The sequence below is a fragment of the Ochotona curzoniae genome, unplaced genomic scaffold (genome assembly GCF_017591425.1).
Source record: "Ochotona curzoniae isolate NIBS_2020 unplaced genomic scaffold, NIBS_Ocur_1.0 contig_523, whole genome shotgun sequence".
NCBI classification, from domain to species: Eukaryota; Metazoa; Chordata; class Mammalia; order Lagomorpha; family Ochotonidae; genus Ochotona; species Ochotona curzoniae.
This window is the reverse complement of record NW_024466459.1, coordinates 957,315-969,153: the sequence shown is the minus strand read 5'-3', so window position 1 is coordinate 969,153 and position 11,839 is coordinate 957,315. Positions and strand designations below refer to the sequence as shown.

The following is an 11,839-nucleotide window of genomic DNA, read 5'->3' as shown; positions in this document are numbered from 1 at the left end:
GCTTGAGGCAGGCAACAGGGTGCACAAGGTTTGGGGGGGAAGGGGCGGGAACTCCTCTGAGATGACCAGGGACACGGAGGAGCCAGGTTCCTGCTGGCCACCTGCTGAGCTGTCAGGGGTTGGGGTGGGAGCGGGTGTGGGCACACACGACCAGGAGGGCCTGGGCTGCCCCTCTGAGTTGGGGGTCTTTCCCACAGCAGCAGGTTCAGCATGGAGAGCGCGTCATCCGCTCCAGGAGCACTGCCCTACTACGTGGCTCTCTCACAGCTGCTGGGCCTGAGCGTGGTGGCCATGACTGGTGCGTGGCTGGGCGTGTACCGAGGCGGCATTGCCTGGGAGAGCGCCCTGCAGTTCAACGTGCACCCCCTGTGCATGGTCATAGGCCTCATCTTCCTGCAGGGAGATGGTGAGTGCCGAGGCTGGGGGTGGGCATGGCAAGGGGTCGGGGCAGCTGACAGGGCAGACCTGAGATGCCAGAAAAGGCAGAAGAGGAAGCTGGGCTAGAGCCTGGGAGGCAGGATCCACATCTGGGCCCCTGCACCCGCAGCCAGACACTAGAGGGGTGTGTATGTGTGTGTGTGGTGGGCGGATCAGGATCTCTGAGCTGCCTTCCATGTGGGTCTGTCTGAGGAAGACAGCTAGCTGCCAGGTGAGTCAGCAGCTGGCACTCCCTGCCCACCACTGGACCCTGAACGCAGCCTCCAGTCCACAGGACAGCTTAGGGGAAGAGGGACGCGGTGGGGCTTCCAGACTGCCTCCCATTGCCACCTCACTGGGGTGCCAACTGTGGGGGCAGGCAGGCCTGCTGGGGCCACCCTTCCAATCCTGGGGCTGGAGTACCCTGCGAAGGCCCGGCCTGTCTATGTGCTAACCCCCGTCCCCCCTTCCCCAGCCCTGCTGGTCTACCGCGTCTTCAGGAAGGAGCCCAAACGCACCACCAAGATCGTGCACGGGCTGCTGCATGTCTTTGCGTTCGTCATCGCGCTGGTGGGTGAGTTCCGGGCCCAGGATGCCCCTTCCCCAGTCCCGCTCTCCCCGGACCTCTCCCTCCCTGGGGACGCCCCCTCCTCTTCCCGGGGCAAGCCCTGTCCTCATGGCCACGCATCTGGGCCAGGCTTGGTGGCCGTGTTTGACTACCACAAGAAGAAGGGCTACCAGGACCTGTACAGCCTGCACAGCTGGTGCGGCCTCCTCGTCTTCATCCTTTACCTGGTGCAGGTGAGTCCGTCCGCGTCACCTGCCAACCGGTGCCAGCCCGGGGTGCTCCCTGACTGCGCCCGAGGGGTGGGTGCCAGCCATCCTCCCGCCTCCCTGCCTGGGTGAGGGGCTGAGCCCGGTTCCCGCGGCGGGAGCGCGTGGGCGAGCGAAGGGGCCGCGGCCTCCGGCTGCCCAGCCCGGCCTCTTCCCTGCCAGTGGCTCGTGGGCTTCGGCTTCTTCTTGTTCCCGGGAGCTTCGTTTTCCCTGCGGAGCCGCTACCGCCCCCAGCACGTCTTCCTGGGCGCCGCCATCTTCCTCCTGTCCGTGGGCACCGCCCTGCTGGGCCTGAAGGAGGCGCTGCTGTTCGAGCTCGGGTGAGCGGGCGGCGGTGGCGGGAGGGCGCGGGCGAGGCCTGCTGGGGCGGGGGGCCTCACTGCCCCCGTGCCGCCCCCCAGGACCCGGTACAGCGCCTTCGTGCCCGAGGGCGTCCTGGCCAACGCGCTGGGCCTGCTGCTGGCCGGCTTCGCCGCCGTCGTGCTCTACATCCTGACGCGCGCCGCCTGGCAGCGGCCGGCCCGGGCTGAGGAGCAGGCGCTGTCCATGGACTTCAAGACGCTGACGGAGGGCGACAGCCCCGGCTCCCAGTGATGCCTCGCTCCTTTCTGGGGCTCGCTTCCTCTGCTTTGCTCCCCGCAGGCCGGCCGCGCCCATCTCGGGCACTGGGTCCATCCCGGGCACTGGGTCCATCCCTGGCCCTGGGCCCACGGCGAGGTTGGGTCCCCGCAGCTGCACCCCAGGAGAGCGGAACCTCGGCGTGGCTCTGGGGGGCGGAACAGGACAGAGGGACTGCCGTCCGAGGCGGTGGGGACCCCGCAGGGCGCCCTGGGCCACGTGCGGGGAGGCCCCGTGCTCAGGCCTCCTGCTTTGGCTGCCTCCCCGTCTGTCCTGCCGTGCGGGATGCCAGGCCCAGCCCGGGCCACGCTGTCCCCCGCACGGTGTGGCTGGCTGGCCGGGCTGCCCCTCCTGCCCGTCCCGGTTTGGTGACCGCCCGCCCTCGTCTGTCTCGTGTCGCCCGCTATGAGGACCGTGTGTGTGGTTGACCTAACAATACAGTCTTTAAATCCTCCTCTAGTCTTTGATGTCCCATTCTCCTCTCACGCCGCCCTATCTTCTGCCATGCTCGCCGGCCCAGGGTCTTCAGTTCTTCAGTGTCACCCGGGCCTTTCCGTGCCCCCCATCCCGGTCCCCCGCGATGTCCCTTCTCAGAGCAGGTGGCTGTGTCCAGCCACCCCCTCCTTCCGGCTGGCCTGGGTGTCGCCTCACGTGCCCCGTCACTCCCTGGTACACCTACCTGTCCGGTGTGGTGATGGTGTGCTCGGCCAGCCCCCCTCACTCAGGCCTGGAGGTGCTGTGCGGGTTGGCTGGCCCCAGGCCCTGGCAGGTGGTTGGAGCCACAGAGGCCCAGAGCAGGGTGGTGGTGGCTTGTCCATTCCATGACCCTGTCAGCGCCCTCGTGGCCTCTGGGCTGCGCTGTCCAGTGGGCAACAGAAGAAGCCAAAGTGCTCTGCATTACACACACAACCCGCATCACTCCTGCTGGGGCAGGGCGGGTGGGGTGGGCCCAGGAGGAGGGACCACTGGGCTGGCCCCTTCGGCAGGTGGGCCCTTCCTTTGGCTTCTGCCGCAGGGTGCAGTACTGAGAGCGGAGAGCCCCATGCGCTCTGGGCCTGAGGAGCCTGCACACCCTCCTGACCCATGGCAGGAGCTCAAGGCCACCAAGACAGCCCAGGTTCCGCAGGCATCTCCCGTGGGGCTCAGGGGGGAGCAGGCACCTGGTCACTCATACAGGCTGCTCGCTCCCCAGAGGGACCCTGGGGCTGGCTTGCTGCCACTTGCTACAGTGGTCTTGGCCATGTCAGAGTGCAGAGGTCTTTCTTTAGGCCCTGTTCGGAGTCACACTTTCTGGCCCTGGCAGGCCTGCTTCTCAGGAGGGGCCAAGGCTGTGCAGCCGAATGCCCCTTGCCTGCTGCCCACGCACCCTGCCATCGGATCCTGTGTTTCCCCCAGGAGAAAGGACAGGGGTGCCTTGCCTGCGTGACCCAGACCCTGTCAGGGGCTGCTGTGACATTCTTGGGACCAGCAGAGGTCAGCATGAGGAACACAACAGACCACAACTGCCCGGTCCCTATGTCGTGTGGGGGACACAGTGGCACTTTGCGAGCCTGACCTTGGCGCTCTCTCCCTTTGGGGCCTTCCAGACACCCAGCTTCTGTTCGTGAAGCTGAGTGAGGCTGAATGAGGCGGGCCCTGTGTGGCTGGGCAGTGCACGGGCGTGGAAGCAGCGGCTACACCAACACTTAGAGTTCACTGTTGCATCCACTCTGAATGGCCTTTTGTTCAGGTTCAGGGAACATTCTAGGAAGCTGGTGAGCTGTCCAGGGCTCCCACAGCGGCCTGGCTTTCTATGTGGTGAGGTCAGCAGGTGCAGCCAGACTTCAGGAGGGAAAAGAAAAATGAAGCCGCTGGAAGCAGGGGGCTGGCCAGCTGTGGCCACCTTAGCCTGTGGGTGCTGGCGAGGGTGCCATGCAGCCCCTAGAGCTGGCGGCCACTGGGTGGCTGGCTTGAGGTGCAGCTTCAGCTTTCAGAAAGGCCCAGCTGGCACAAAGCCCCCTCCTCCAGCCGAGGCTGCTTCTCTGCTGGGGGCCCAGCACGGGGTCCGGCTCGGATGCACCCAAACACACAGCCCTCATCTCTGGAAATCGCCTTGGCCTTCACCAGCCACACTCTTGCTTGGACATGGGTCCTTGACGCTGCCATGGGTGAACTCTGGGCGGGCCCCCTGCTGCCAGAGGGCAAGCGGCTGAGGAGAAAGCACCCGGAGGCCGTGTTTTCCAAGTGTTAAGCCTTTATAAATAAGTACATTTGCTTTCATACATACAGCTCACTGTACAGAGGACAACCTGGTACACGGGGCGGGGGAATGCATTCGTTTGAACTTTTCACATCTATCTCACACAGCTCACGTGTACAGACAAGAAAACTGCTCAAGCAAGTACAGCAAAGGATTGCGTCTTTCCTGGTTCATGGGGGACTTCGATGCCTCTGCTGGGCACGGGGCATCCCCACGGCACGAGTTCACAACTGTGTGGTGGTCGATATAGCAGGAGAGAGAACAAACATGCATCGGATAATATCCTGTACAGGGAGGCCTTTACATCGGAGCGATAGAAAACCTACAGCAGAACTAAGTGCATTAAAGCTTTTTCCAGCAAGTGTCTTGAAAGGACAGCAAAGAGGAAGAATCAAAATCCTATTAGTACAAATCACTCTTTAATTGTAGACTGTACATGTCTGTACTAATTAAAATCAGCTTGGATTTGGAGGAGACGGGACAGAGACGAAGACACTGGGCTGGACAGCAAGGAGGTCTTGCCTGCCGGCGGACCCGCCCTGAGCCTCACAGGGAACTGGCCGCGTGCGCAGGCCTCAGCCAGAGATGGGGGGCAGGGGGTGAGGGGCACAGAACAGGAAGTGTAACATACAGGATTTCCAAAAAGAATCTCGGATGGAGATCTGGAGCCAGCATCTCTCTCTTCTACTTCTCTCCCGTAAATTGATACACAATAAGGCAGGTACATTCAAGTACTGAATATTCCAGAATTAACTCTCTGGTCCTGGAGACCAAAGGGAGTAAGTTCCCCTAGCCAGATTTTTCTGGTTAGTGATTAGCAAAAGAAAAACCCAGCCAGCAAATGCTACAAAAACAAAGCAGCTGGGCCACTTCCTTTCCACAGAGTAGGTCTATGGAGGGTGTGTGGGGTGGAGCGGGGAGGAGTGCCAGCATTCGGCTGTGGCCTGGCAGCTCAGCCTGGTGGAGGCATCAGTCAGCAGGAGGAAATGAGATGAAGGGGTGAGGAGACATGGAAGTAACACTTGATTTTTGGTGTCCAATTATGCATTCATTTGGTACTGACTTTCGCAGCTCTGTGGCCATCGTGTGGCCATGACATCTTGGGGTGGCTCAGCTGCCGCGAGGCATAGGACACCAAAAGGAAGGTCAGCAACGCTTCAGCCCTTGAGTGGTCTGTTATAAAAGGAGTGGATGAAGACCCAGGGGTGATTCAAGTAGCTCTGCACAGCGGCTCCACGGCCCCCTTGTGCTTGTGTCCAGGCCCCCAGCCAGCCACCTCTTCTTGGGAGCAGCCAGAGCTGAGTTCAAGGCATTGCATGGTGAAGGTTTCCATGACACGTCTTTGTAGGTAGCGCTTACCCCTAAGCCCTTGGTTCGTTGTTGTTAGTCATGGCAGATGGTGGGTCTGGAATTCCTAGAGGAAAGGGAGCAGAAAGCTACCCCTTCCCGGGGGCATTCAACAGGGTGGGCGGCAGGCCTGGGGTGGCGGCAGCGGCAGGCTGCCTCTGCAGGTGGTTTCTGGAGAAGTGGGTGGCCCGAGGACATGCTGGCAGGGTGGGCGAGGCTGTGGCAATCTGGAAGCCTCACCAGGAGCCTGGGCACACCCTGCCCCCCCCCTCGGGGGAAGGGGGCGAGCCTGCCCATTCTGTGGCAGATTCAGTGAGCAACTGGTTTTGTCCAAGGCATTTCTGCAGTAGAAAAATAACTATCTTTGAATCAAACACCCAGCTGTGACACCTGCAGTGTGAGAATCAGAGGAGAGGAACTGAGAAGAGAGATGTTCTTGGGGCAGCGAGGGTCCCTTACACAGCCATCAGCCACCAGAGCAAGGGGGGGTGGGGGTCCTGCTTCAACCTTCTCCCGGTCTCTGCCTGGCTGCCCGTCCAGAGCAGAGTGTTCACAGACCTTGTCCTGCCACGGCTGGCACAGAGGCACAAAGACTCCTCCCAGGCCTGGGTTTCCCTTTCCTGAACCTAGAAACCTGTGCGCTTGCCTGCCGCCCTGCCAGCAGCTGCAGCTGGGAGACACTGCCATCCTTGCGCCCAGACAAGGGTGATGCAGAGCCACAGTGACACCTAGTGGTACAGTACGGTGAAGTACAAGTGACGTCCACAACCCCCCCCACCCCGCCCACTGTGGGTGACTAAAGTCTAAGGAAAAATACTTATGGATATTAAAGTAGATACTGGTTAACTTTTAATTTCTCTATTGGGTACATCTCTGGAATATAAAAATACCAATATTTAGAGAGGGGTTCACAAACTACTGTACAATATAAGGACTGAGAATACTTTTCCCTAAGCTGTTCTGTTTACAATAATTTAGGAAAAGTGTTGAATCATCCAGGCGTAACTAAGTTAGCCAACTCGTGTGTGTGGGCGATACCCTGGGGGTTCTGTACACGATTCCAACTCCTGGAGTTTTCCTGAGCCATTGCGTTCAAGTGCAGCCCATCTGGAAAGGGTGCTGTGGGGCGGGAGCGAGAAGGGCTTGTACCCTGTGACCTCGGGCCTTGAGCAGTGCACGCCTGCCACCCGGACACAGGAGCAGACAGAGTGGTCTCCATTTTGTCCATGCCAGATTCTCATGTGACACAGGCTTTTTTTTTTTCCCCTTTACTTTGTAAATAAACATTGATTTTTAATTGTTAATTGTGTGCCTTACTGATCCAGTAAATAAAGTTAACTATTCTCAGGAGTCCCTAAGAAAACTGCTGGAAAAGCACTTTAAAATCACTTCAAATAGTTTTTTCTTTGTATTTAAAAATTCTTAATCTTTTTGATGCTTATATACAACAGTCTATCTTGTGCTACAAATGTTGTGATCCACTGCTTGATTTCTTCCTTTTCCTTGTTTTTTTCTTTCCTTGAAAAATACACTAAAAGACAAGAGCAACCTTGCTATTTTCTAATGAAGACATTACTCACACTTAAATATCCAGTATTTATCAGTTACAGATTCAAACAGTAAAGTGCACCCATTTATAGACATAACGTGGTGGGAATCCAGTAGTGCAAGAATTCTGGGCCAAGGGAACATACAGTGGTGAAAGCCCTGTCAGCTCAAAGTCCGTCCCCTCTGTCTCCATCCCAGGGTGATAGGAAGTGGGTAAGTGACAGGTCCCCCTACCTGAAGCCGGACAGTGGTGCTGCAGGTGCTGTCGCTGGGGAAGGAGCATCCTGAAGACACAGTACTAGGCTGGTTCCTTGGCAGTGAAGTAGCGAAACAGGGTGCGGCATCTACTGAGAGGGAAGTTGTGTCTCCTGCCCCAGCAAGCCCCTGGTGGCATTTTCTAAGTCACAACGATGGGTGTCCTGGTGACAGAGTCGCTTCCTCTCACAATGGCTAAACAAAGAACTGATTCTGACTGGTGACTGACAGGTTAGGCGTTTTGCCCAACGGGGTGCAGGTCCTTGTTTGGGAAAATGGAAATACCCTGGGGATTGGTGGGATCACTGGTTTGTAAAACTGCAGGACCTGTGTGCTGCCCCCAGCAGGTGTGAGCAGGTGGTGCATGTGGCCTTCCGCACAAGCAGGGACACTTTCCTAACCAGGCAGAGAAATTCCTTGGGATGTGGCAGCTCCTCAGCAGATCAGATGCAGAGACCAACAGAACTGGAACTTGGTCTGCAAAGAGCTGAGGCTGCTGATGTGGCTGAAGGCTGAGGCTACAGGGAAGTTAACCTTCCTGGTGTGGAGGGGGAAGACGGAGAAGGGGAGGGAAAGAGATGGAAGGAGGGCACCGCCGCCCTGGTCCGGCTGAGCAGGAGGTGGTCCTCAAGCACTAGTGAGAGCAGCGTGTGGGTCCTGGCTTGGCCCAGCTGCTTGCTTTCAGCACAGAAGACAAGTTCTGGGCTGGGGGTACGGGGAGGGTGGAGAAGCACCCATCTGCCTGGCTCCTCTGAGCTCTGTGCTCCCATGTCCTTGTGGCCCTTTTAGGGGACACTCCCAGGTCTGGTCGCAGCTGGGTTGTTAGGGATGTAACTTCCCTCAGGGCCCTTGGTTAACAATAGCAGGTGATCCTAGAACCGGGGCACCTCTGGCTAGCTAGCTGGGCTGAGCTGTGCAGGAAGTGCCAATTCTGTGCCAAGCTATAGGAGTTCAGGGTTCTCCCCACTCACTTCCCTGCATCTAAGTCCTCCAAGGTCAGATGTGCCAAGGACCACAGGACGTACAAGGTATACACAAGTGACAGGCTCAGAACCTGCTGTTTAGGGCCCCTCTCTGTGACACAGGTCTTTCTTCACTCAGAAACTCTTTGCCTAGCACCCTCCCCATATACTTCTAGAACAATTCCTGTAATAGTAATGGAGCCATTGATCTACCAAAGCAGTGGACAGCAACTGGCAAGGAAGAGCGAGGGCCCTGGCTGGGGCCTGGGAGTCCAGCAGTCCCCAGGAATCCAGTTGGCCACTGTTCTTCACCACTTGACTGAGGCTTTACAGAAGAGGCCCAGGAGGCTCAGAGGCAGCCCCGCTGGCAGCACTGGCACAGCAGCGGCCCACAGGAAGGCTGATCCTTACAGACCAGGGCACTGAGGGCTGCGTCCTTGGTTTCCCACCCCTACCCCTGGAAAATCAGTAGCTTTTAGTGGTTGACCGTTGGCAAAACTGCTAGAGAGTAAGTCTCAGAGAGTTTTTAAGACGTGTCCACAGCGCTCCTCTGCTTGGCCGGCTGATACATTTAAGTGGCTGACTGTTTTCCTCGTGTTGCTAGAATGCTTCTTGGAAAAAAAATCAATGGAATGATAGTCCTAACAAGTATACTGAGTTTTTCTACTAATTTAACAGATTCATTTCTTATTTTTCTGTCTCCTTGATTCTTTTTTTACTTCCATGAGAAGACCAGTAATAATCCACGTGAACATTCTAGACCTGGCGACTGCAGGGAGCTGGTGGTTGGGGGAAGGAGACGATGGCGGGGGGTGCCCTGGGCCTGGCTAGCGGGTAACACTGGATAGGAATGCAAAGGCAAAGGGGGTATAACACTCTTTCTAAAGTTCCTAGGAGAAAACAAACAAGAACATCTCATTAAAAAAAAAAAAAAAAAGGAAAAAAGACATTTATACAACAAGAACATCAGTGAAAGCGATTGTCTCCTGGAAAAGCTGACGACCAGTGTGTCTGATCTCCCTGGGTTAAAGCACACAGCACAGGAACCTGCTCCTCATCCGAGGAGAGGGAGAGAGCACGTGGCTGGGGCACAGACAGGAGAAACCAAAGTCCCGGGCCCTGGAGGCTAGCTTCCTGGTCGGCTGCATGCAAGGGGTTTCCGCCCGTGGGCTGCCGCCTCTGAAACACCACACAGGAACTTTATGAGAAATTAAGCCAGGGAACTACCGGAAATGTGGAAACCAAGCCTGAAAATGTGCAGTGAACACGTACGGGTCTCACTCCTACAGATGTCTTTAAACATTAGACTCCACAAATGGTCTCTTTGGTTTGATGGGTGATGTCTGCCCCTGCCGAGAGTCCCGGGACAGCTGCCTGTACAGGTTGTCCTGGTAAGCCTGAGCCACGGGCAGGGTCCGAGCCACCTTCACGTCGGGGTACGAGGCAGCTTGGCTGACTCTCTCTAAGAGGTCTCCCCGGGAGCCGTTGGCCAGCATCCCGTGGGGGCTGTAATAGTCGTCCTCCAGCAGATGGCCATTCTGTGCGTTGTTGGTTTTGTTATAAAAGGCAATGTTGCTGATAGATGAAGGGGGGCTGAAGGACTCGGGCTGAGGCAGGCCGCCTGGAGACGTGGGGCTGAGGACGGTATCCACCGATGATACTGCCCAGGTCCGATTCTGCTGGTGGAGGTGGGGGTACTGTTGAGTCCGGGCTGTTTTATCTATGATCCCCATGAATGGTGTGGTCCTGGAGCGGGTGGGTTCACTGGGGTAGCCTGCCTGGGTGGGAGACACGGGTGACAGCTCATCACATGACCTATCATAGGCCGGTTTCAGCGGGATCTCCATTTGCTGGATGGAGGCGGCCGGCCGGAAGGTGGGAGTCAGGTTGGAGGCGGAGGAGATGCTGTTGCTGGAAGGGGAGAAGCGCAGGCCGACGCTCTGGGAGTGCAGCAGCGGCCTGGGAGTCGGTGGGTGGGGTTTGATTTCATTGGGATTGACACTCATGGGTCTTCTTATTAAATGCGACACATCGGGGGAGCCCAGTTGGCTGGAGGAACGTTCTAGATCTAGCTTTGAGTGACACACTGGGTAATAGGATGCTGACTGGCTGCGCCCGATCTGTGGCGTCTGGCTGTATCTCATGCCACCTCGATATGCTGAGGAAGGTCGCTGGGGAAGATCTTCCTTGGTCAACCCGCCGTGCTGACAGATGGCACCAGCACTCAAGCTGGCCTGGACATGCTGCACGGGTCTCCCGTCCCCTACAATCCCTCCGATGGACCCTTGATAAACCAATCGGCTCTGACTCACTCCCATGTCTCCTTGGGAAGACGGGTATTTACTAGCCATGGAGTGGGCTACTTGGCCATAGGCGCCTGTGGGGATGACCGTGCTGGAGTGGACGGCTGAGCTGGGCTGGTTGCTTCTCACGATCTGGGCCTTGGCAGGCTGTAGCCTGAGCCCTTGCTGGGGAACGGCCACAGGCAGCGGAGGCATCTGGTAGGGTCGCTGGGCCATTTTGGATAATGGAGATTTGGGTCTGCCGGGAATCTGACTAACGCTGGTTTCTTGCTGATAGCGCACAGGAGAGCCAGACTGGGACCGATAGACACTCATGCTTTCGGCTGGAGGGCTTGCCCGGTACTGAGGGCCTCTCCGGAGTGGGGAGGGGGGCGGACTTGGATATTCTTTGCCCTGTCCCCCCACTGGAGGAGGGCTGAAACGGTAAGATGCCCCCTGATGAGCTGGGGAGGTATGTGGTGGACTAGGCCTGTAATGAGAGTTCTGGTGAGTCGGAGACAGAGCAGGTGAAGTGGCCTGACAGCCTTGTCTAGTGGGAGAGCCTACGGAACTGTTGGATCGGAAGTCAAAAACCTGATGTGAGCCAAGAGGTGAGCTGGAGATGTACGCTGAGTCCCGGGGAGCCGGAGAGGAGGGGGGGCTCTGGATTATGGGGAGCCCCTGGCTGGGCCGTGCCTCTGTCTGGAGGCCGATGGAAACATTTTCCACATCCTGTCCCAGGTACTCCTCCTCGAATATGTCTTGCACAAAGTATATATCCTCATGCAGCGGTTCGGACTCTGCTTCCTCTGGTAGCGGCTGCGGCTGCGGCTGTGGTGGGGATGGCGGCGGTGGCGGCTGCTGCTGCTGCTGCTGCATCTGTCTGCACTCCTCCTCCACTCTCATCAGGAGCCTCTGGATCTCACGGTTGTTAGGACACAGCTTGATGGCCTCATTCAGGTCCTCTAAGGCTGCTGCAAACTGTCTGCTCGATAAAATGGAAACACAGCAGCTGGAGTTATTCTGAATCACGGGAATCCCAAAGAGCTGAGAATATGGTCACTACTCCGGAAAACTGAGGTAGCATCTGTGGGAGTTGGGTGTGATGGCTTCCTTACGTTAAGGAAGGAAAGAACTAGGAGAGGCCAGTGGGACTCCCATTCAGCCTCTTTCCTTCTGGCCTCTCTGGCATCAGTGGACAGAAGCCCTTAGTGAGTCAGCCCAGCTAGGCCCTTCTGGAAGATTCTATTACTAGTATGGAGGTTGGGTGGGGTTGTCATTTACAGGGTCACTGTCAAGTGGCTGAGGAACAACACAGTTAACTACAGTATTTTATA

The 11,839-nt window shown here is 57.4% G+C and overlaps 2 protein-coding genes across 2 annotated transcripts in view; one reads left to right on the top strand and one right to left on the bottom strand.

The window, feature by feature from the left end:
* Positions 1-205: 205 nt before the first annotated feature.
* Positions 206-1,994, top strand: LOC121162403 (transmembrane ascorbate-dependent reductase CYB561). The gene is made up of 5 exons (XM_040989389.1): positions 206-406; positions 893-991; positions 1,115-1,218; positions 1,414-1,571; positions 1,653-1,994. The coding sequence occupies exons 1-5, from the start codon at positions 211-213 to the stop codon at positions 1,843-1,845; spliced, it is 750 nt and encodes a 249-aa protein (XP_040845323.1). The 5' UTR covers positions 206-210; the 3' UTR covers positions 1,846-1,994.
* A 6,905-nt stretch (positions 1,995-8,899) lies between these two features.
* The window catches only part of TANC2 (tetratricopeptide repeat, ankyrin repeat and coiled-coil containing 2), a 280,763-nt gene continuing 277,823 nt past the window's right edge, over positions 8,900-11,839 (bottom strand). Inside the window, exon 26 of the mRNA XM_040989463.1 lies at positions 8,900-11,487. Within this exon, the coding sequence (XP_040845397.1) occupies positions 9,516-11,487 (1,972 nt within the window). The 3' untranslated portion in view covers positions 8,900-9,515. The remainder of the gene's footprint in view (positions 11,488-11,839) is intronic.

Excerpts from the sequence above, each read along its gene's own strand:
- LOC121162403 (XM_040989389.1), top strand. The coding sequence starts at position 211 with ATGGAGAGCGCGTCATCCGCTCCAGGAGCACTGCCCTACTACGTGGCT. Across the intron at positions 992-1,114 it reads GTTCGTCATCGCGCTGGTGG|GCTTGGTGGCCGTGTTTGAC; the intron begins GTGAGTTCCGGG and ends CATCTGGGCCAG. Across the intron at positions 1,572-1,652 it reads GCGCTGCTGTTCGAGCTCGG|GACCCGGTACAGCGCCTTCG; the intron begins GTGAGCGGGCGG and ends GCCGCCCCCCAG.